Source organism: Gallus gallus, chromosome 8 (genome assembly GCF_016699485.2).
Source record: "Gallus gallus isolate bGalGal1 chromosome 8, bGalGal1.mat.broiler.GRCg7b, whole genome shotgun sequence".
Lineage (NCBI taxonomy): Eukaryota > Metazoa > Chordata > Aves > Galliformes > Phasianidae > Gallus > Gallus gallus.
In genome coordinates, this window is record NC_052539.1 from 10346124 (window position 1) to 10369012 (window position 22889).

General features: G+C 41.9%; 1 protein-coding gene across 28 annotated transcripts in view; it reads right to left on the reverse strand.

Moving 5' to 3' along the window:
- Positions 1-460: 460 nt before the first annotated feature.
- HMCN1 (hemicentin 1) overlaps positions 461-22889 on the reverse strand; it is a 281366-nt gene continuing 258937 nt past the window's right edge. For 11 of the 28 annotated variants that reach the window (XM_046944923.1, XM_025153031.3, XM_040704903.2 and 8 more), the window contains 17 exons: positions 22128-22298; positions 18424-18594; positions 17880-18029; positions 17399-17536; positions 16952-17073; positions 15117-15354; positions 12776-12838; positions 11366-11485; positions 11001-11135; positions 10528-10641; positions 10080-10205; positions 9392-9520; positions 6868-6909; positions 5626-5976; positions 3135-3254; positions 2369-2495; positions 461-1858 (listed from right to left, as the gene is read on the reverse strand). In XM_046944923.1, coding sequence (XP_046800879.1) covers positions 1492-1858; positions 2369-2495; positions 3135-3254; positions 5626-5976; positions 6868-6909; positions 9392-9520; positions 10080-10205; positions 10528-10641; positions 11001-11135; positions 11366-11485; positions 12776-12838; positions 15117-15354; positions 16952-17073; positions 17399-17536; positions 17880-18029; positions 18424-18594; positions 22128-22298 — 2684 coding nt within the window. In that variant the 3' untranslated portion in view covers positions 461-1491. Of the gene's footprint in view, positions 1859-2368; positions 2496-3134; positions 3255-5625; positions 5977-6770; positions 6910-9391; positions 9521-10079; positions 10206-10527; positions 10642-11000; positions 11136-11365; positions 11486-12775; positions 12839-15116; positions 15355-16951; positions 17074-17276; positions 17537-17879; positions 18030-18423; positions 18595-22127; positions 22299-22889 lie in introns of those variants that run through there. The other 17 variants (XM_040704909.2, XM_025153030.3, XM_025153029.3 and 14 more) reach the window with 17 other exon arrangements.

The window sequence follows — 22889 nt, forward strand, 5'->3', positions numbered from 1 at the left end:
AACTGGTAGGGCTTTCAGTAGGGATTGTTAGTAGTAGGAAAGCATAAACTCAGAATTCCATCGAGGAGCACTTTGTCACTGAAAATGTAGTTGAATGCAGGTGATAATCCTGAATGCCAGGTAGAAGGAAGACGGCTGAAGCCAGTAATTAATGAAATGAGTTGTTCTTGGGCTAAATTGAAGCCAAACCATAAAGCACATGAAATCGAGTCTATACTTCAACCTCACGTGGCATTTGCAACAGGAGAACTTTTGTTGACATTTCTTTCTGACACTGTCTGAAAAAGTTTCACAGTTAAAATTGTGATTCTCAGTGGGTTCCAATCTCAGTGTTTGTTGATTTTTTTAGGCAGCTCCCTGTGTGCTGCAGACCTATTGTTTGCTTTCTCCACTGGCACTAAAAGTAAGTGCCTTACACATAGGAAATAATTTATTTTCAAAGAGAAAACATGCAGCAATCTCAAAGGCAATGGAAACCTTTATTTTGATTATTTCCAATGTACTGGCAATGTACTTTTTATGAAAACTTAACTGTAAAACACTCTTCAGATACATCATAGAAAATAAACATAGAAAAAACATATATACACTTACATAAAAATAGAATACATCTTGGCAAAATTACTTGCGTACAGTGTACTGACACTATTGAAGCAAACACACTATGTCTTTTGGAAGAAAACTTTGCAAAAAAAAAAATCCCAAATATTTTAACTGATTTGGGAGTACTGAAATGGACATGGTTTTGAGCTAAATAAATGGCTATACCAGAATGTCAGTTAAAAAAAAAAAGTTACAAAATACCTGCTTATAAAATAGAAGAAGCCATGTTGTTTGTTTTTTCTTCCTAACTACACTGACACCCGTAAAATTGCACAGAGAACAAATGCACCAGTTCCAAATTCTATGGCAGATTCTTTAGCTGAAAAGAAACTTCAGTAATAAACTTCAAACTTCAGCACCGGCACCATTATAGTGGTATTTGGGTTTTTCTGAGCATGTGACATAGTCATAGTATATGTACAGCCCTAATTCTATCAGGTATTTAATACAAAAAAATCTAATACATCTAAAACTGTAACACATTTAGCAACTTTTAAGATATGCAGACCACTTGAAACTAGTATTTCTTCTAGTTAGCATTTCTTCACTTAGTTTTAACTGAGGCTGCTCCTTGCTTACTGCTTTTGACTACACTTTAATCAGCTCATACTTTACTGCTTTTTTCTGCTGTGAAAAATGACTGCTCTGGTGTAATAAATACAGGGAGTAGTAGCAGATCCTTAAAGCCATGGATTCTCCTCTAGAATTGGAATAATGGGACTGTATGAGTAGTCTCGTGGAAGGAAGAAGAAAAGAGCATAGCACCATTTTCAAGTTACATGGCTCACAACTGTAGGCAGACAGTAGGATTCGTCTGAAGTGGTAATACCCATCAGCATGTATGAATGTGGTTAAAATACTGTGATTACTCTCAAGTAGCTTGTGTGTTTAATAAGGATAGGCTGACACTGCTATATAAACAATGAAAGTTGTCTGATACTCAATATTTCCATCAACACTGTAAGACAAGGCTCTGACTCTCATGTGGTAAGTCTTCGGCTCTTGCAGCGGTCTGGTGGTGAACACAACTCCTTTCAAGTTCTCATCTCGCAGGGCAAATGGGACTGTTGGCTCCTCGTCTGCCATTAAGAAAGTTGTCCTTGGATGCATAACCTGATCTTGCGTATAGGCAACCAGCCGGATTAAGTCCTGACCAGCAGCTATGCCAAAGGGGAGGGAGACAAATTTGTATTCCAAGGCATAGGTACTCAGGGCACACTCCAAATCATTGGCCGGGCAGTTTTTGAGACAGAACCTGGGAAAAAAAAGAGTATGTTAAGTTCTATTCCCATACTTGCTATATGAGCTGAAGTTGCTCCCTATTTATCATGCTGCAGTATGCAGTTTTGGGCTTCTCAACAGAGCTAATCCAGTGCAGTCTTTATCAATCGCTTCTTTACAGAAGTAAGCCGGAGAACAGATGCAAAATTAGCCCCACAGCTGAGAAAGGAATTATGCTGAATCAGCAGAAAGGATCAAAGCCTCCTGGAGCTCATTCAGTAAAAGGCCATTCTGGAGCTATTTCCACTTGAATTAGGAAAAAGATTCTGCCTAGAACCACCCATTTTGTTTCATTGTGCAGGAAGCACAAAATATGGCCACTCTGTAAACCAATTGTAAACTTCAGTTTTAATGCTTTACTTTTTTTGCAAGAACAAGAGTTACTGATATCACTTAAACTTAGATAAAGTTCCTTCTTATGATTAAAGGTTAAGTGTGGGGTATGTGGGAAAACCAGTCCTAAAGGGGTGAAAAATCAGCATACCCAGAATGAGGCTCCCGCTGATAGTTTGGTGGGCAAGATGTCTCTATGCATTGGTAGCTCCCTCTCATGTTGAAGCACATCTGGCTTGCTCCACAGCCAGTGTCCTGCTTGAGGCACTCATCAATGTCTGTGGGAAAGAAAACAGGTACACAATCAATAGCTGGTTCTGGGAGGAATTTAAGAGAGATAAGAAGTAGCTGGATCAGCAAAGTGAGTGGATGGCAGAGAGAGTGCGGGTGCCTCTACACACAGGTGAGAACAGAACTCTTCAGAATCCTGCCTTGCTCCCAGAGGTACTGAAGCTACTAGTTCAAATGACTTACATTTATTGATTTGGGCATTTCATTTCTGTGTAGGACCGTGTTTTGTGCTAGCTGCCCTACAACCACTATGCAACATCACCTATAGTTATCTTTTCAACAGAGGTTAATTGGTTGGGGTTTTTGGTGCATCAAAAATCTAACAGGTTTTTTTTTTTTTTTTTTTTTGACCAGAACAGATAAAGAGTTGGGTTTGACCACAGAGCTGCTGTGTACTTGTGTGGAGTTAAATGTGCATGTGAGGAAACATCAGAGAATAATAAGTTGCATTTGTCTAATTTGCTGATGTTTTATTAAATGTTGAAATGTAAAATATAAAAACTTGACATATTGAATGCTATATCTCAGAAAGGAAATTCAGCAAGTGCTTAATACAAATGCCAAATGTGATTTGTAACTCATTTACTTACAAACACATTTGTGCACTCTCAAAGAGATTTCTGTACCTTGGCAGGTTTTGCCGTTGGGCATAAGATGATAACCAGAGGGACAAGCACACTGGTAACTTCCCAGGGTGTTCCTGCACTCGTGCTGGCATGTATCTCTGGCTTCACATTCATCAATGTCTGTGAGAAAGAAACATGAAAATATAAACATCGGGATTGCTGATGTCCTATTTGTGTGCAAGCATGTGGGAAGAGGTGGTGGAGCTCACGGGGATCTTTTTTTCTTTTTTTTTTTTTTGCTTTTGGTAATGGTCGTGAATGTCTAAAACTAGCAAACCTTTCCTAACTTACTTGCTTCTGTTGCCTGTAGCTTTTATAAAATTAAAAGCTTTGCCTCTTTTGTTGGCAGCCTTACTAGGTCTCCCTCTGAGCTGAGAGACCCCTCTGATACAGAGCACTGGCAACAAGGGGATGAGTGAGCTGCACAAACCCACACAGGACACAGGGGTACAGTCTTGCCCCAGGATGCCAAGCTGCCTGATAATATTTTTGGCAACATGCTTAGGAAGTGCCCAGGGGTCAGTTCTCTCTTCAGAGGAGGCCCTCACTCAGGGAATTGCTCTTACAGTTTATCCCTCCTTGGACAAAACTTCTTCCCTTCCAAACTGACTGCTCTCATGCCGAATTAAGTTCACTAACCACAAAGACCATTCATAAATGCTCTTTAAATGCTCTTTTAAGCTTTTTTTTTTAAAATCTCCCTCTCAAACACGTAAGTAGCAGATCACTATTTAATATTTTCAAAGCAGACTAATGGGATTCAGACAGAGATCACATCTAATCATTGCTTCTTTTGATATGTTTTCTACTTCAGGAGAGCAGCAGAACTCTGCAAGTTACTGCCATGTGCAAGCATTAAGACTTGCATAACTGAAACAGAGTAAATAAGGTCTTTGCTTCTTCCTTCTCTGTCTGATTTACAGGGATTGCACTTCAAAAAAATGCAAAAAGAAAAGAAAAACAGATGTGACTAAAGAAATTTTAAGTGTGTTACCAAATCGTTAACAGTTCTCTACTCAAAGAACCTTCTTGGAAATAAAAGAATTATGTGAATGTCTTTTTGCATTAAACAGTAAATCTTAAATCTACATTTATTCCAGTGAAGCAGAGTTACAGCAGTGCTCACTAACTTGAACTGGAAGCTGGGCTGTGGGCCATAGGTTTTTGGCAGTAGTAACTGCAGTCTGAGTTCTTTCAGTTAACAGCTATACCCATAACATGCTGTATTCATAAGCGTACTGAAAAGTCATTACAATGCAAATACAAGATTACTCTGATCTCTGCCTATCTGTAATTATTATTTATACAAATGCATTCACATTTTTCAACATTGTATACTGCTACATAATTACAGTCATAGCTCCAGGGACTAGAACCCAGTTTCAGCTTACTGTTTTATCTGGGAGGCACACTGCACACTGCTATGTTGGCATACATGTCAGGTTGAGGCACTTACCTATAACACCACAAACTGTTGCTAAACATGCTGGAAAAAGTTCTTGAAAGACCTAGACTGTGCTACACTTAGTCTTGAACTCAACAGTATTATCAAAAAATAGTTGAGTAATTTTATATATCTATTTTTAAGATACTCATAACATGAGTTAAGGTGGAAAAAAATGACTTTTCTTGAACATTTAGTCTGAACATTTTGTGCAGAGCAGTTAATGAACAGTGCAGGATATTATTCCTTTCACCTTTCAAGAGGAGTTGCATTAGCATTCCAGTACTGGTGAAAAACCTCAGAGATGCTCACAGAGCAAGGAGAAAGTGAGCTCAGGGAACAAGAGAGGTGCCATACACCTTTATTTCCTGTTGGTCTTACAAGTATGTTCTGAAGTTTCATATCTCTTAAATAAATAAAACCTGGGCAGAATGTGCCTGTTACCATAACTGCCCTGCCCTCCTCATCATGCAGAAAGAAACGGCACTGCTCTTGCTGAGTAGATGAACTTCTGGTCTGCTTACATATAATCCGTCTCCACTGCACACTGAATTGCATGACTGGCTCTATCCCCTAACTGCTTCTGCTTGTACAGCCCACATGGCAGTGACCAACCTCAGTGCTGTCTCAGTATGTTCAATTCTACACTCTTTATTCTAAGCCTTTTTGATCCAGACTACTACTGCCACAAGTGGGAGCCTGACATGAGCAACATCCCCAAGGTGGAGGGGCCTACTGGTGCTTCTTAAGTGAGAGAAAACTTGCAAAGGTGAGCTACCATCATCAGGATAAAGAGAACAGAGGGTAACAATTTGCTAATACATAGCAAGCAGCACAACTAAAACGTGAGGTTTCAGGGAAGAGGTTTGAAAACATTTTTGCTACAACCTGCCCAAGAAACAAACACATGCATAACTTGCTGAGTACTTAACATGGTAATGTGAAATAACAGAGCACCACAGACCATAGGCCTCTAACAGATATGAAACAGCAGCCTAAGAAGAAGGACTAAAGCAAGACAACTGCACAGACATGACTGACATTTACCTACACATCTGTCATTTCTTGCCTCATAGCCTTCAGGACAAGTTTCTCTAATGCTCCTTTTAGTTCTGGAGACAGGTATTCTGCTGTTCCTATACTCTGAGAAGGAGCTGTACAGGTTTGAGGAGTGCCTGTAAGACCGTTGAGGTTGATAGTTGTCTCTTATAGGGGAGAATTGAGCATAGTTATAGATATTGTAATAGGCACCGGAATGTAGCAATCTCTCCAATCCAGCACAAGATTTCCCATCACCTAATAAATGTTGTCCAGGTGGACAGATACACTTGAAGCTGCCAGGGGTGTTGGTGCACTGAAATGCACAGGGCTTAGGCACTTGTTCACATTCATTAATGTCTGTTCATGTGCCATGATCCAGAGCAACAAACCATGTGGGAAGGAAAAGAACAAGATAAAACAACACATAACAATATGTGTGTGTGCATATATACATATACATACATAATATCTCAGTCTGTGGGACAAAAGTGAGATCCTGAGGGCAGTAAAATACAAAGAACACAAATGCCAAGCAGGCAGTTTTTCTCCCCTGTCCATGAACACACCCTCATTCTTCCTATGCAGCTACCTGTGACATAAAACAGCTCACACAGGACAAAAAAAATCCACTGAGGGCCTTGCCTTATGTGCTCGAAGGTAAGATGTGACTGCAGGGAAAGGAACCAGATCTGTTTCCTTATTCTGCAGCAGCAGAGCTGTGTGACATCCTGACCGCTGCTGACTGCAGTGAGAAATGCCCACTGGGTACCAGAGATGCACTCTGAGAATCAAGTGACCCCCCAGCCCCAAGCTGCTCAGTGTTTAAATATTAAGGGTTTGCAACTACTACAGAACTACTTTTGTTCGGCTGAGCGGGAGAAACTGTTGGACTCTTTTTCAAAGCAGGGCACTTAACACAAGGCTGTCCCAAGAAGCACAAAGCTCCCAGGTCATTCAGACTGGGACTGAGAATCTCCAGATGCACTGCTGGGGTTGTGGTCCTGTTAGGGAAAAGCATGGCCTGGAGGGCATACTGCAGGGCTGCCCAGGGAGCGGCTGGCTGTGCGCAAACTGCCACGCTGCTGCTGCTCCTTCCAGCTGTGAGTCTGGAGACTTAGCAGAATGTATTAAGGTACTTATGAATTTCATACCATTCAAAAACAGAGTTATTTCTCTTTCTCTTGGGAATCACTTTTCTCTGTTCAGCTCAGTTTCCCTCACGTTGTAATACAAAATAACGTGACCAACCTGAGCAGTAAATCCTCAAAACCAAAGCAGGAACATGCAACTCTGCAGTGATCAGAAACAACCCCACATGAACAGCATGTCTATTAATTGGCATGTACTTTTTAAACTAGAATTTAAAGCTTATTTTAACAGTGACTTAATAACAGTTTAACTATTTCATATTACTGGAAATTATCTATGTCTAAATTATGGCTGTAGAAACATCATTAAACTAGCATTATCATTTCATTTTGGCTCTCTCTGAAGATATTTTGAGCATAGCTTGCAAACCTCAGACAGAAATGCATGCTAACGGTGTTTTAAAAGTAATGCTGTTTAGAAACATAGGAAAATATTAGAATGCATTTTTATTAAGTGTTTATATATTTTTTCTTGATATTAATAATTAAATGCTTTGAGAATCAGAAATCCAGGGGTAATCAGTGCAGAGCATTGCAGTATTATCCAACGTCATAAACACATAACTGGAACATTACATATCTGTTACACTGTCAGTGGTGTAATATTTTACTTGAGTAAGGAAAAAAGCTTCATTTTTAATAAGGCAACAACTAGTAGGAAAAAAAAAAAAAAAAACTAGAGCAATTTATTTTGTAGGAGCAACCTATGCAATATCAACAAAACTGAATGCAGCCAGCCATCTGAATTCATAGCATCGCTATCCTTGTGAAAAGAGATCGACTGGTAAGCCAAAGCTTCCTGGGACAGGATCCCTTTGATCGTGCATCATAAATATTAGATCTTTACAAGAACAAGTGAAATATGACCTTGAAACTAACTGCTAAATTCTCTAGCTTTCTTTATGAATATTATTTGATTTTCAATTCTGGAAAGTCCTGCAGAACCACATTATAACAGCTTTTGATAATGCCCTTCCATCTACGATATGTTGAGATACAATACTGTTCACAGAACTGTTACAGTGTGGATAATTGGGCACACATGTGTCTCAGTGTGTGTTTTCCCCATCCAACTGTGAACTGTTGCACAAATGTCTACACATACAGCAGGAGTGGCACAGGAAAGAGTTGGGTGCAAACCACCTGTTTCAGTCTGGGGTCCTACAGACTTTCCAGCTCCTCTGTGTGCTCATCAGAAGCATTACAATAAAACCTGCTTTTCATTAACATGTGAACTAATATGTTCACATATATATTTCAAACATATTTTAAGCAGATAAAGAAATAAATCAAAGGAGCATAAGGTTTATATTTAATTTAATTTAAGAGGGAGCTTTCAGTGGCTGTTGCTTAGAAGAAAGCTTTAGGACAGCTGCTGGCATTTAGTGAAAATCTGTAACCTAAACCTTATCCAACTTATTACTGTATGAAATTTAAATGCTTTTAATATACACTGAAGAGTTTGGGATTGATTTTTATTTTACTAGAGACAACTGTTTGGTCCACAGCCAAACAGTTTCTGTCTGCAATTTAATCTTTAAAAAAAGCATTCCAGCCTGGCTTTTGGCAATCCAAAATCTTAGGCACTTAAAAAGAAAAAAATCCTATCCTCCAGAGCAGCTATTTATCACTTATGAAACCTAATCCTGAAGAAGTCATCACAGAGGAACGTTTCTCTGATACAAAATGGGAGACCAACTGGAACTGACTTCACTGAGCATCACATACCTCATTTATAAATCATTAGAGTCAGAAAGGATCAGCTATTGAATTTTAAATACTCTGCAAACATAAATTATAAATCGAAATGTTAGGGTTTGTGAAATGCCAGAGGAAGTGTTTTGCGTACTTGCACTGACATCATAGGTTAAACAGACTCTCCTGCTATTCACATTAGAGTTATGACAGTATCTGTGAAACTGTTTGTGTGGGTGGACAGTCTGCAGATTTTAATGCCAAAGAGTTCTACATAGATAGCGTAGGGGAGTAGTGACATGGTCAGCACTCCTGTGCCTGTGGGGATTCCTCCTTCTCTTGGAAGATCCAGCCAAGTCAGAAAGGGAGCACTGAAAGATAAATGAGTATCAGCCTCCTCTGCTCTGCCCGTATGGGAAAACTTAATTCCAGGAGGCAAGCAGGGTGTTGTGATGTCTGTTTGCAGAGGGAGGCTCTGGGTATGTCATGCCTCTTGCAACACACTTCCTCTGAGTGTTCTCCTTTAGGAGAGCCCACACTGTCCCCTGCTCAACTGGCTTCGGGTGTGAATCAATACAGTCAGTGTACAGCCAACCACATTTCTGTGATCAACTAACAAACCTGCTCTGATTTTTATAAATTAAGCCTACCGTGGAGCACTGGCTTGCCACATCCATCCATCTGTCAGTGCCTTTGAGATCCACAGCCCTTGTACACTTTGTTTTGAAAGCATGGATCTGTAGCGATCTCAGATTGGAATCATCTAGTTTTGGCTATTTAATGGGGACACTTCATTTTAGACAGCAACTTCGAATTCCAAAGCACATCTATCTTTGTAGCATAGTCTTCAAATAGCATAGTACTGTTGGATGCTACAGCCAAAAGTATCAGCAACAAACAGGTGACAACAACATGGCTGGGCAGCTTACCCACACAAGGCCTTCCAAGTCCTTGTGACCGATACCCTCTTGGACACACACAGCGGTAACTCCCTTGCATGTTCTCACAGATCTGGTTGTAGTGACATTGATGGGTTCTGTCATGGCACTCATTGATGTCTGTAAGCAACAGGGCAAAAAGAAGTAGTCAGATATTTTCTTGAAAGTTCCTACAGCTTTAAATTCCTTAATGTGTAATGAATGCAGTTAAACCACAGTGAGTTTGGCTCTCTCGATAGATTTGGCCTCTGAACAGTCTTTTCTCACTTGCTACCATGATCAGCAATTACTCTGTAACAGCACACTACAGATCTGTGAAACTATCTGCATTTCACAATCTGAAAGCAGATTCTGAGCATACGTGCAGATTTTTCAATTGTACTGTGTTTACTTTTTCCATTAATTTTCAAAACTTCTAATTTAGGTTTCCAATTCTAGTAGCTGTTCAGTCCAATAAAATATAATCTAGAAAATTTGGAGGTGATAAAGATATGTCTATTTCTCCAGTTAATTTAAAGAAAATTTAAATGCCTGTGTTCCCACAAATCAAAAGGTCAGTGCCTTAATATGTACAAATTCTAGTAATTAGCAATGCACTACAAAGACTTTTCTTTCAGAAACCATTCGTTGCTGTCCCTGTGCTTACCATCACCATACAGTACACTAGGTTTCCACTCACCAATACAAGTTCCATTTTCTGCTTTGGTCATTCCATTTGGACACAGCTCAATGCACTTATAGCCACCACGGGTGTTTTTGCAAAGCTGATCAGGCCTGCATACATTCTGCCTGCATTCATTTACATCTTATTTAAAAAACAAAAGCAAAGAAAGCAGGAATGGAAATGAACTCCTTATGCTCAATTCCTAAAGAGCAGCATAATCTAGTTGTGATCATACTACGTGCATGCATTTGGAAGCATTTCATACACATTTATCAGTCAGCTCAGATCCTTCTTCCTCTAGATTTTAGTGCTGCTTTACAAATTCGAGAATACATACTAAAGATGTCATGCTGAGTTGGAGTTACATTCACAAAGGGTTTGGATAAAGTTGCGTACAGGAACAAGTAAGTGTTTAACTATTTCCATTAGGAAGAGGGAATGAAATTTCAAAACTAATTCATACCTATGCATTTTCTGCCCTTTAGCTGGTATCCTGGATCGCAACCACAGTGGAAACTTCCTACGGTATTGATGCAATGCTGATGACAGGAATTGGACTCTTGACACTCGTTAATATCTGTTGGAAAGATAAACTTTTGATGTCATCACTGTGAGTCTCCCTGTCATCATTTAGATAAACTGGGTTTTGGTTTAGACAATGTTCCAGGCTCTGCTTTCAGCTTAGTTACTATGCTACATTCAGAAGCAAATTATTCTGTCACGTCATCATAGAAGAAGGTACACATGGGATAAAAAAGCAGGATTTTAATTTATTCCTAAAGTTGGAGAAAGACAATTTTAAAAATGTTGCTAATAGTGAAGCTTTACAGACACCTCAGCTGGAGATCTGTCTTTCAAAAAGTTACTTTTAGTTATGTGAAAATACTGGATTTTCAGTTCACTACAGCTAACACCAAAGCCAAGGCTGTGCCGTACCCTGGCAGCTGAGCCCATCCACTGCCCTACGGAAGCCAGTCCTGCAGCGCAGCACGCAGTGGTATGAGCCGGCGCTGTTCTCGCAATCCTGGTCGGTGTGGCAGGCGTGCCTGCCCAGCACACACTCATCAACATCTGCAGGTAAAGAGAAGTTGTAGAACTCACCACAGCACAATGACACACAGACTGAGCAGCATCTTGAACATGAGCAACTGTGAAACATGTGACTGCAAATCTATTCAGAAATCATAATTAGAACACCATTCATACAACGACCGAATGGTCCAACCTGAAGAAAACATCTCCCCATGCCTGATGTGCCACGGGGCTCTTTGTATCCTGCCTGCCCATGGAGCTCCCCTTACCCTGGCACATTCTGCCATCTGCAGCAATGGTGAGGCCCTTTGGACAGGAGCAGTGGTAGGTTCCTACAGCATTGTGGCAGGTGTGGGAACAGGGATTTCGCACAGCACATTCATCTTCATCTGCAGGAAGGAAACATTTTTGAAAAACTGTTTACAAGACTTACAAGACTTAACACCAGTGACATTCAGAGGAGCTGTATGTCTGTCTGCCTCAGGCTAGAGCTAGCAAGTAGGTAGCTTCACAAACAGCATCATATCCTCTTCCATACCAAGCTGTCCTCAGCACCTTGCCACCCCCACTCTGTTCCTGCGGTGTGAGAGCAACATGTGGAATGCCCCTTTGCAGCATGTCCACATCACACCGGCAGCTCTCACAAACATTCTTCGCTTGTTTGGCCAGAGTCCCAGTGATCAGCAGAGCTATGCTAGGTAGCTGCTGGCACACACACCAGGAAACCATGCTGTCATCCCTGGGCGCTTTGAGAAAGTGAGCAAGGACTGAACCTGGGGATAAGAGCATGAAAGTTCTATGATTGAGATATGACTTGTAATCACAATAACCAAGCCCTTGAAGCCTCCTTTATTACATTTCAGTGTACATTAAGGGTCTAGATTCACACACAGCAGAGCCTTCATGTCTAATTTAAGATCTTGCTTCTTGGTTCTATCAGGTGCACACAATGGGCTCCCTGGGATCCTTGCAGTTGATGAGCAGGATGGGTCACTGCTGTGGTAATGAAGGTTTGACAGAGTCACTTTCAGAGAACCTCTCTGCAACAGAACAGATGGAACTCAGTGCTCTATTTAGACTTCTCAGACAGCCTTGCCAGGATTGTTACATTTTCTGTATTGTAAGTTTTGAACACATACTGTTTTACTGAAAATACTGCAAGTAGAAAAACTGTTTAGCAGCTGTATTTTCAGCTTTCCTGATTTTAAAATTTCTTGATGGTGTAAAGTTTCCTTATTAATTCCATTAATTTTTAAACTTTTGAGGGGCAATGAATTAAGTCTACAAAACCATATCAGGTATTGCTCCCTGAAGCAAACACGATCCAGTCACCAAGAGGAGACAGCTAAAATGCTCATAACTTTCTTTTCACATTTGCTACCCAAGCAACAGCTGGTTTTCAGTGGGCTGCTCTCTAGGCCCCCAGCCCTCCTCCCTCCCCTCTCAGAGTGCTCCACTGGTCTGAAGGCTCAGTGAGCACAGCAGCTCAGCAGTCCCACTTCGCATCACAATGCTGATGGAAGGCTGCCTGGGACCTGCTTCTGTGTTCTGGGCCCACATCTGTCCATTGGTGGCAGCTTCCACTTCCTGGAGTGTGCCCTGCATGCTCAGGAGCTCTGAACAGAAGGGATGAAGATGCTGCTGCCCGACTACATATTAAACTTGTTGCATCGTATTACCTGTACAGTAAGGCCCAGATGAGTTCAACTCAAACCCAGCAGGACACTGGTTGTTATGATCTCCTGTATGGTAAAGGAAGCACATGTCACTTGTGGATGAAAATAATGCTATATTATGAAGAAAAACCTTTAATATTAGGAACTGCAGCCCAGCTGTTACAAATAAAAGATCCTCAAATCTTTCAAAATGGCTTATTCTTCTTGGACATTAGAATTATCCCAGTTATTTATACAAACTGGGGGAAGCAGTCCTGTGGAGTCCTGTGGAGTCCTGTTGAGAGCAGCCCTGTGGAGAAGGACTTGGGGGTCCTGGTGGACAAGAAGCTGGACATGAGCCAGCAGTGTGTACTTGCAGCCTGGAAGGGCAACTGTGTTCTGGGCTGCATTAAAAAAGGGGTGGCCAGCAGGGAGAGGGAGGTGATTGCGCCCCTCTATTCGGCTCTTGTGAGGCCCCATCTGCAGTACTGCGTCCAGGCCTGGGGCCCCAGTACAGGAAGGACGTGGAGCTCTTGGAGCAGGTCCAGAGGAGGGTCACTAAGGTAATCATAGGGCTGGAGCACCTCTCCTATGAGGAAAGGTTGAGGGAACTGGGCTTGTTTAGCTTGGAGAGAGAAGGCTCCAGGGAGACGTTATTGCAGCCTTCCAGTACTTGAAGGGAGCGTATAAACAGGAGGGGGAATGGCTGTTTACGAGGATGGATAGTGATAGGACAAGGGAGAATGGTTTTAAACCGAGACAGGGGAGGTTTAGGTTAGATATTAGGAGGAATTTTTTCACACAGAGTGGTGGTGATGCACTGGAACAGGTTGCCCAAGGAGGTTGTGGATGCCCCATCCCTGGATGCATTCAAGGCCGGGCTGGATGTGACTCTGGGCAGCCTGGTCTGGTGGTTGGTGACCCTGTACATGGCAGGGGGGTTGAAACTAGATGATCATTGTGGTCATTTTCAATCCGGGCCATTCTATGATTCTATTTTTTCTGAATTCATTGTGGAAGAACACAAGTGCATACTCTTATCAACTGGAAAAATCTTATCATGGAAAATTCTCAATAGAGCTTGCTGGAAATCCACAATGTATCTTACTCTACACTTGTACCTTGAAAAATGATTCAATAAAGATGACATTTTAAAAAAAGCAGCATATTAATTGTTGGAGAAAATAAATACAAGGTCAGTTTCTAAAAGTATGGCCAGATTTAGACATAGGCATAACTTGCTTTGGAGATCTCCTTTCACCAGGCCTGTTTGTTTGTTTTTTGTTTTGTTTTTTTTTAATGGAGAAGAAAATTCCATCTGGCTTTCAAACTGCTCAGTGAATTCATAGCCTGACAATAGGAAAAAAACATTATTTTACTGTATTTGAAAGACTGAGATAGGCAGTCCCACTGCCTCGTTTATGTTCAAACCTGACTTATTTGAAAAATATTGGGCTGAAAAAAAAACATAACCATGCTCAAGTACTATACAAGAAGAAAATGGATCACTCTACTGACTAATAAAGATTTCTCTAAGGAAGACCCACCCACATGAATATGCTCTGTTCCTTCAAATCACATGGGTAAAAGGCCAGCAGAAGCCAGCAGCTTGTGGTGGGACAGAAACAAGGCATGATGCCTCAGGCCAAGGAGCCAGAAGTTCACTACCTCTCCGGCAGCAGCAGGTTTAGTACATTATGTAAGCATTGAGCACCCAGTGCTGCCTAACTGCACACCAGTCACAGCATCTGCCTTTAAAAACTTCCACAAAGTATCAAGAAAGTTTCAAGCTGAGCTCAGCATCCAGTTCTCTATATGTGTTACATACTTATCTAGAAGAAGGACTTCAGAATTACTTGCAAAATTCCACACTAAAGGAGGTTAAAATGTCCCATGTTCTTCTGCCTCTGCAGCCTTGTTACCAAGTTACATCTGTGTGGGCTTCGGAGTAAGAAGAAAATCCTCCAGAACAACTATGCAAAGTAAAACCCTACCAACACTGTCCCCCACTCAAAAGGGACATGAGAAGGACATTTCAGGGAAGGAAAGGTACACACATGGAAATGGAGAAATATTTGAGGCTGTCTAGCCAAAGCTACTGCTCGTGCTAGGAGTTAATGTCGGCAGTGGCAGACTGAGATCATCCATGGGAACTGTAGAGGAACAGAAAGTGCAAAATGCAGCAGCTTTACATGTTAATCTATGGGTTTATTAATAAGACATACAGGTCCCAGGATCTACAATAAAGTTAACTGAGTGTCATAGCAGTTTCTCTTTCAAAGCCATAAATAGCTTTGAGATTAAAGGTAAGGAATGCTAGTAAATCAGGATATTGCTGTATTTTTGTAGCAGACTTCAACAATACCTTTTGAAATGGAAGCGTGGATTTTAAAAGCCAAAGTTTCTTCCAGGGGGTTGTACTCTGTTGTGATAGAGGAAGCATGGAGTGTTTCCACCAAAAAAGGCATTTTTCCTTTAGTGTGATCATAGGTAATAGTGTGGTTCCACATGTAGGGAACACTAACTCCATCCACAGCAAAGAGGCGAGTGGAATAGGCATACAGCTGCCCGGGGCCGGTCTGAATGTAGTCTTCTGTGTAATCCTGAAACAGCCAACATCAGCCACTGAGTGCAGCTAACACTACTGAGCTCTTCATATTTTGAAGGAGTATGTGATACATTCTGAAAAATGTTTTTCTCTTAACAGCTGAACAAACTGTATTGCACACAACAGGTCTTTTTTTTTAACCCTTAACTTGCCTGCTGAATCTTATCAGCATCTGTTAATTTTCATTTGATAAGAAACAGGCCAATGATCCTGATGATGGAAATTACAGTAGAGAATATCTTACAAAAACTAAACAGATTGTTTAAAGCAACCTTTGAGGTCTAAATATTTTTGTATTCTAAATCATATTCTGAAAACATGCTAAATAAACAACCAGCAAAAAAGAGACATTAGCGAAAAATGGTATAAATTTTGGGGATGCTACTTACAGCAATGGATGGAAATATTGAAAACTTGATATATATTTCTTGCATCGTGAGCTGTTTCAACTGGTTACCTACCAACTAAGTACCAATTATATAAAAACAACCTTAAAGAATAATCTTTATTTCTCACAAAAATCAGTTTTCAAGCCCTTGATTCTAATCCAAAATTTTAATACCATGCATTATAGCAAGCAAAATGTTCTTTATGCCTTACGCTAAATGGACAATCTCTTTGAACTTCATAATTCTATCAGGAGTACAGGTCAGTGACAGAAGCTTTCTTACTATTAGAAATACCTTACTATTAGAACACTTTTTAGAAATGAGAGGTAGAACAACTCAGAAGTGAGACTGTCATGCAAACCATCATCTCCAATCATTCCTGAAGAAGACTGAGGATTTTTTTTTTCAAAGCAAATTCTGGATATTCTGCCTATTCAGAGGAATTGTTCATGAAAAGAAAAGAAAAGAAAAGAAAAGAAAAGAAAAGAAAAGAAAAGAAAAGAAAAGAAAAGAAGAGAAGAGAAGAGAAGAGAAGAGAAGAGAAGAGAAGAGAAGAGAAGAGAAGAGAAGAGAAGAGAAGAGAAGAGAAGAGAAGAGAAGAGAAGAGAAGAGAAGAAAACCATCAGAAAAAGACAAAGTTTTGATGCTATTGCAGAGAGAAGAGCATGTTACCAATCTGCACCATGACAACATGCAAGATAAGGATACATGAAATGCCCTATGATGTAATCTGTTAATCCCATCTTTAAAATTTTATCAGCCACAAAAGCATTCTGACAGACTATGTATAACTGCAGCTGCGAACAAATAATTAGTAACATTCTGAAGCTTTTGCAGGGTGTCATGGCATAATCCTCCAGAAAAGCCATAAAATCAGGCAGGCATTAGACACACACCTCTATTAAAAGATACACAGCTCTACTAAAAGCCCCACTCAACATGCCTAGCTGTGGTGTGTGGCCCCAAAGACACTTCCATGCCTCCTTCTAACACATAAAAATCTTGAGTGACCATTCCTATTTTTGTGATGGCACCTTGTAGTTTTTGAAGGCAATGTTAGCACCTGTCAACTGAACTAGGCATTAAATAGTTTACATACAATAGAACAGTTGTCAGGACTTAATGCCTACCGCTTTGATACAGATGAGAGAGGAAGTGTGTGCCAATGAAAGAGAAAAGGCTGGCATCTGAGAGTAGCTTTACCTTCATGTTAACATTAGCTAGTGGCTGCAGCTGAAGAACATGGCCATTCACAACAACATCCAGCAGTAAGGCTCCATCAGAATCCAACCCCCGGGCAATGTGAGTCATTCGCAGAACCTCTCCTGTGAATTTTAAGAGCATGCAGATTTATAAAACATCCTAACCAGGGACTCCTGTAAGCCAAGGACTATCTGAATTGGATCACTTGACCACTTATTTCATGCTAATATTTTTATAAAGCATGGTATCATGCCTATAACATAAGCATTATGTGTTCCCAATCAAAACTCTAAAAGCTGTATTTAAAACTCTGAAAGCCACAGACACTCAGAAAATAGCAGCATAGTCATTAAGATTCAAAATTCAGCACTAGTGATGTGATCCTTTTAAAGGGATGCAGTATATATCATGCTTGCTGGAAAGAGATGGTGCATCACAGGTAACAACCAGTTGCAAATTCCACTTGGGTTTCTCTCTTGAAGATCGCGTCAGTGAGCGTAAACCCATTCATTGCTTCTCCAACTTCTTTTGCAGTTGTCCAATAGACTGGGCTCAGAATAGAAACAAGCTTTCTCAGCGCTGGACCTGAAAGAAATCCAGTGTAATATCTGAGGGTTTTTTCCCAGTGCTAAGTGTCCCCCATCAGCGAGAGCTCACTATGACGCCGAAATGAGTATAACTCATAAGAGTATAATCTAAAATGAGAATAACCCATAAGATTAAAACTATAAAAAATTCAAAGAATGTACAGATATTAATATTAATATTCTAAGAATAAGTACTGAAGATTCCTTTTTCCTCTCTCTGTCTGAAAAGTTAGATCAGTTTCTCCAGTGACCCTTGGTGAAATGTAGTGAAAACTAGCACTGCGCAAATTCAGCCTGGTTCTAGGAAAAATAAAAGTGACAAAAAGTAGTAAAAAGCCTACCAAGGCTCCGAGGGATGCTTGTAATCTTTGCATGTATTACTCTAGATTCAGAGTTTGGGCTGTCTGTTACTGTGGCATTCAGGGAAGCAATTCCAAACTCAATATCGTTGATGTTTCCAATGATGCTGCCTAGGGCACGTGAAGGCCCACCTGTGCAGGAGAGGAAAGGGTGGAAGGAAAAAAAAAGCACCATGGCTGTCTGATATTATGAGAGAGAGAAAAGCCAGAAATATTGCCCATGTGAGTATTTCTGCTTATATTACTACATGAATTGCAACAGTCAAGCTCGCGACCTGCAGATAACAGAGTGGTATGATCTGATATACATGCACAGTAACACAGGAACTGCCTTACATCCGCATCTCTGAAAAGCAGCAATTGTTTAAGAGCATACACTAATGCTGCATAACAGGTTATAGCAACAACAAATTTATTCAATGGCAGTTGCAGAGGAGACATGAGCCAAGAAAATGAGCCAGTTAGATTAGGAGTGCAGCAGTCTTCCACAACACTCTCATAGGACATAGGCTGAAAACTAACTCACCAGGACATGCTTGACTATTACACCTGGATATTTGGGAAGAGTCTCCAGGACAAGGATGACCATTATATAGCGGGGCAGGATTGCTGCACAGGCGTGTTCGAGTCTGCTCTCCTCCGCCACAAGAAGCAGAGCACTGGCTCCATGTCTGCCATGGCCCCCAGTTTCCATTCACTAAAGAAAGACAGAATGAGGAAAGCTCACTTAAAATACTTTAGGCTGCATCAGTAATGCTTTTGTGTCATTAGTTTTTGATAGAACAAACGTGATAGAGAAAAGAAATAGCATCACATGAACAGCCATATAATCACCCACTTCCCAACTTTTGCCAGCTGCCCTCTGCGAGAGGTTCTATAAGGATTCCTTTTGCCAGTCTCTCTGCATCTGCCCCTGAGAATGTCAGGCTACACAGAACTGGTGGTGAATGGAGTGAAATCCAGCTATGTGAAATCCAGCACCGGTCACAAGTGGTGTTTCCCAGGGGTCTGTACTGGGGCGTGTCCCGTTTAATATCTTTACTGGTGATCTGGATGAGGGGATTGAGTGCACCCTGAGTAAGTTTGCAGACGACACCGAGCTGGGAGGAAGTGTCAATCTGTCTGAAGGTAGGAAGGCCCTACAGAGTGATCCGGACAAGCTGAATCACCAGGCTGAGGCCAATGGGATGAAGTTCAATAAGACCAACTGCCGGGTCCTGCACTTTGGCCACAGTAACCCCAGGCATCACCACAGGCTTGAGACAAAGTGGCTGCAAGACTGTGGAAGAAATAGACCCTAGGGTGTTGGTCAATACTCAGCTGAACATGAGCCAGCAGTGTGTCCAGGTGGCCAAGAAGGCCAATGGCATCCTGGCTAGTATCAGCAATAGTGCAGCCAGCAGGAGCAGGGAAGTGATCGTCCCTCTGTAGCCATGGTTAGATCACACCTCAAGTGCTGTGTTCAGTTTTGGGCCCCTCACTACAAGAATGACTTTGACACGCTGGAGCATGTCCAGAGAAGGGCAATTAAGCTGGTGAGAGGTTTGGAGCACAAGTCTTATGCAGAATGGCTGAGGGAACCGGGATTGCTTAGTCCAGAGAAGAAGAGGCCCAGGGGAGACCTCATCACTCTCTACAACTGTCTGAAAGGAGGTTGTGGTGAGGTGGGGGTCAGCCTCTTCTCCCATGTAACTAGCAATAGGAACAGAGGAATGGCCTCAAGTTGTGACAGGGGAGGTTCAGGTTGGACATTAAGAAAAATTTGTTCTCCAAAAGCGTGGTGAGACACTGAAGCAGGCCGCCCAGGGAGGCTGTGAAGTCATTGTCCCTGGAAGTGTTTAAGAAACGCTTAAATGTTGTACTAAAGGACACGGTTTTGTAGAGAAATACTGATAGGTGGATGGTTAGACTGGATGATCGCAGAGGTCTTTTTCACCCTTGGTGATTCTATGATTTCAAGATTAAGATGCACGGTCAAATGCATGCAGATCCATCACAAACCAGTTCATAGAGAAGAGCTGTCAATACTCAGAATCCCCCCTCATCCTTTTTGGTTGTCTCTCACTAGAGGAACAACCCAACTGCTCAGAGCTTTGGGAGAATCATTCTTAAAAAGAATTATCTGAAACTGCACGAGTATAAAACTGATGGAAGATTACAACACACCAAACAAACCATAAATCTCAAAAATAAAGAAAATATGTTCTAAATGCTCAATTAGATTTGGCCAAATTACACAGGGAGGGGAAAAGTCTCCAAAGCGTTCTCCTGGTAGCACGGCCTCAATAACAATGGCTGACATGCTGAGAATGTGACTGTACACATCATGAACAGAGCATCTGGAGATGTCTTATCAGTTGGTGCTAAAAGTTGCTCAAAACTGACAGTGCTAAGGAGAAGGTAACAATGAAAAGTTTGCTTAGCATAACCATCAGCCAAATTAAATATTAACCACAGAAATACCAAGAAACTTTCTGAGTGAAGTGGTACTGGATTTACATGGAAAGGTTTTGGTAGCAGGGGAGGCTGCCCTGTGTCAAGAGCAGAGCCAGCTCCAGCTGTGGTGCAGGCTGTCCCCTGCAGCCCGTGGGCACCATGTGGAGCAGTGCAGCCATGGAAGAGCTCACGGTGCAGCAGTGGATGTGGCCTGCAGGAGGCAGCAGCCATGTTGTCCCCGCAGGAGCAGCCCCAGGCCAGAGCTGCAGCTGAGGAGAGGGGCCCACGGTGAGGCAGGAGGGCTAGCGAGCTGCCGCCTGTGGGGCTGTGCTGGAACAGCACCTGAAGGGTGGGCCCTTGGCACAGACCTGTGCTGGAGCAATTTGGGAAGGACAGTATCTCATGGTACGGACCCAAGCTGGAGCAGTGCTTGAAGAGCGGCAGCCTGTGGGAAGCCCATGGGATCAGTTTGGAAAGAATGGCATCCATGTGAGGGACCCCATGTGCAGCAGGGGCAGACTGACCACAGAGGAGCAGCAGAGATGGAGAATTACGGACTGACTGTAGCCCCCATTCCCTGCTCCTGTGGGCTGCTTGGAGGGAGGAGGTAGAAGAAGATGGATGGGGCTAAGATGTTTTTAGCTGGATTTAGTTTTCAGTGCCCTAGTTTGCGATTACATAACTGGCAACCAACTACATTGATCTCCCTATGCTGAGTCTGTTTTGCCTGTGACAGTAATTGGTGTGTGATCTTCCTGCTCTTATCTCAACTCACAAGATTTTTTTCCATCTTATTTTCTCCCCATCTCCTTCTGAGGTGGGACAGTGCTATAGCAGTGTGGTGGTGGTGAGTGCTGAGCTCCTACAGGTGCTAAGTCACCAGAGAAGTAAAAATACAGCATGAAGATTTGTGGATGTGGGGAGAAACCCAGGTGAGATGAGGGTAAACAACCAAAGCAAACTGGGCTCAGCACTGCCAGAAGTTGTCCCACTGATCTCACTATCTCCCAGTGGAGTGCTGTTCCCCTGCACACTGCGAGCAGCAGGCACCCAAGCCAGGAAGGTGATTGCAGGGGGCAACAGGCCCCCACACACCCACAGCCTGGGAGTGAGGTGTGGCCTGGTTGGGAGCTTTGCTACCACAGTGCTAGTCAGCAGGGTGTTAGGAGTGGCACACCTACACACAAAGCTACTGCATTACCTCCATGATGAAGATATAAAAAGGGTATGCACAGAGGAGGGATTTAATGATTTATTATATCAAAAATATTAGTAATTTAATTATAACCCTTTTCTACGATGAATTACAGAAGGAAACTTGGACATCTGTAGGTGTTCATTAAGTCTCTAGCATAGTGGTTTATATCCCATATTGCCAGCACTCATCCTGAACGTGTAAGGTCTGATTCTTGTTTTAATAAATCAGTTCACTGCTTTGATCATAGTTTGATTACGTGGACCTAGCATCCTTCCCTGCTCCTGGAATAAGTTATGGAAGCACTTAAGTTGTTGGGAGCCTCGTAAACTGTATTTACTGTAAAGCAAAAGCAGAATTATTAGGCGTATGAGAGATTTTCATATGCTACTTCCTGTTAAGGATTATTTAACTCATTTTGGTAAAATCGAGCATGTGAAGGAGAAAATCGTGGTAGGTGATGGTCATTAAAAAAAATGAGAGTGGATTTCTCAGTTGTATGAAATTGCAAATAACAACAGGAATGTTCTGCATTCCTCTTATAACACAACCATCCCACATCTGTTCTGTGTGATCTGCAGCACTATGGAGGCACTCACCAGGGCACAGGCCAGTGCCACACCTCTGGATCTGCATGTCAGCCCCTGCACAGGCCCTGCCGCCGCTGCTGGGGCGAGGGCTGTCACAGCCCCGGTACCGCCTCACCTGCCCACCATTGCATGAACGACTGCACGTTCCCCAGCTGCCCCAAGGGCCCCAGCTGCCATGAACTGTGAAAATAAATGTCATATTTTAGGCAACTTTCCCTTATTAGCAGATAATAAAAACAGACATTCAAGGTAGGAAAATATTCCCATTGAACAGTAACCTAAATTCTTTTTTTCCTAAATAAAAAGCAAAAGCCAGACTTAAAGATCCAGTTATCTTATCCAGCATTCAGTGATTTCTTGGTGTGCAATAACCAACTCCAGAACACCATAGCTCATTAAGTGACTAATGCAGAAACCATGCAGCACATATCACTAACAAAGCAAGTCATGGTGTGGGTTGTAGAGTTCAGATTTGCAGTACTTTGTGCCTGGACAGCTGTGACTTTACAGAGGTGCACAACCAGGTCAGCTTGAAAGCTGAACTGATGAGCTTGGAGGCCTTTTCCAGCCCAGGTGATTCTGAATTTCTTAGACCTCTGATGGTCTTGCAGGTGCTTATACACCAGCTGCTGCTGATTTGTGCTCCCAAGAAGTGTTTAAAATGCCCTGGTCTTGCTGAGAGATGGAGGGGTTATCTTGTTAGGCATTGAGTACCACCTGTCTGTGTTCAGATTCCCTCATTTTTCTGCATATATTGAGAGTACAAATACG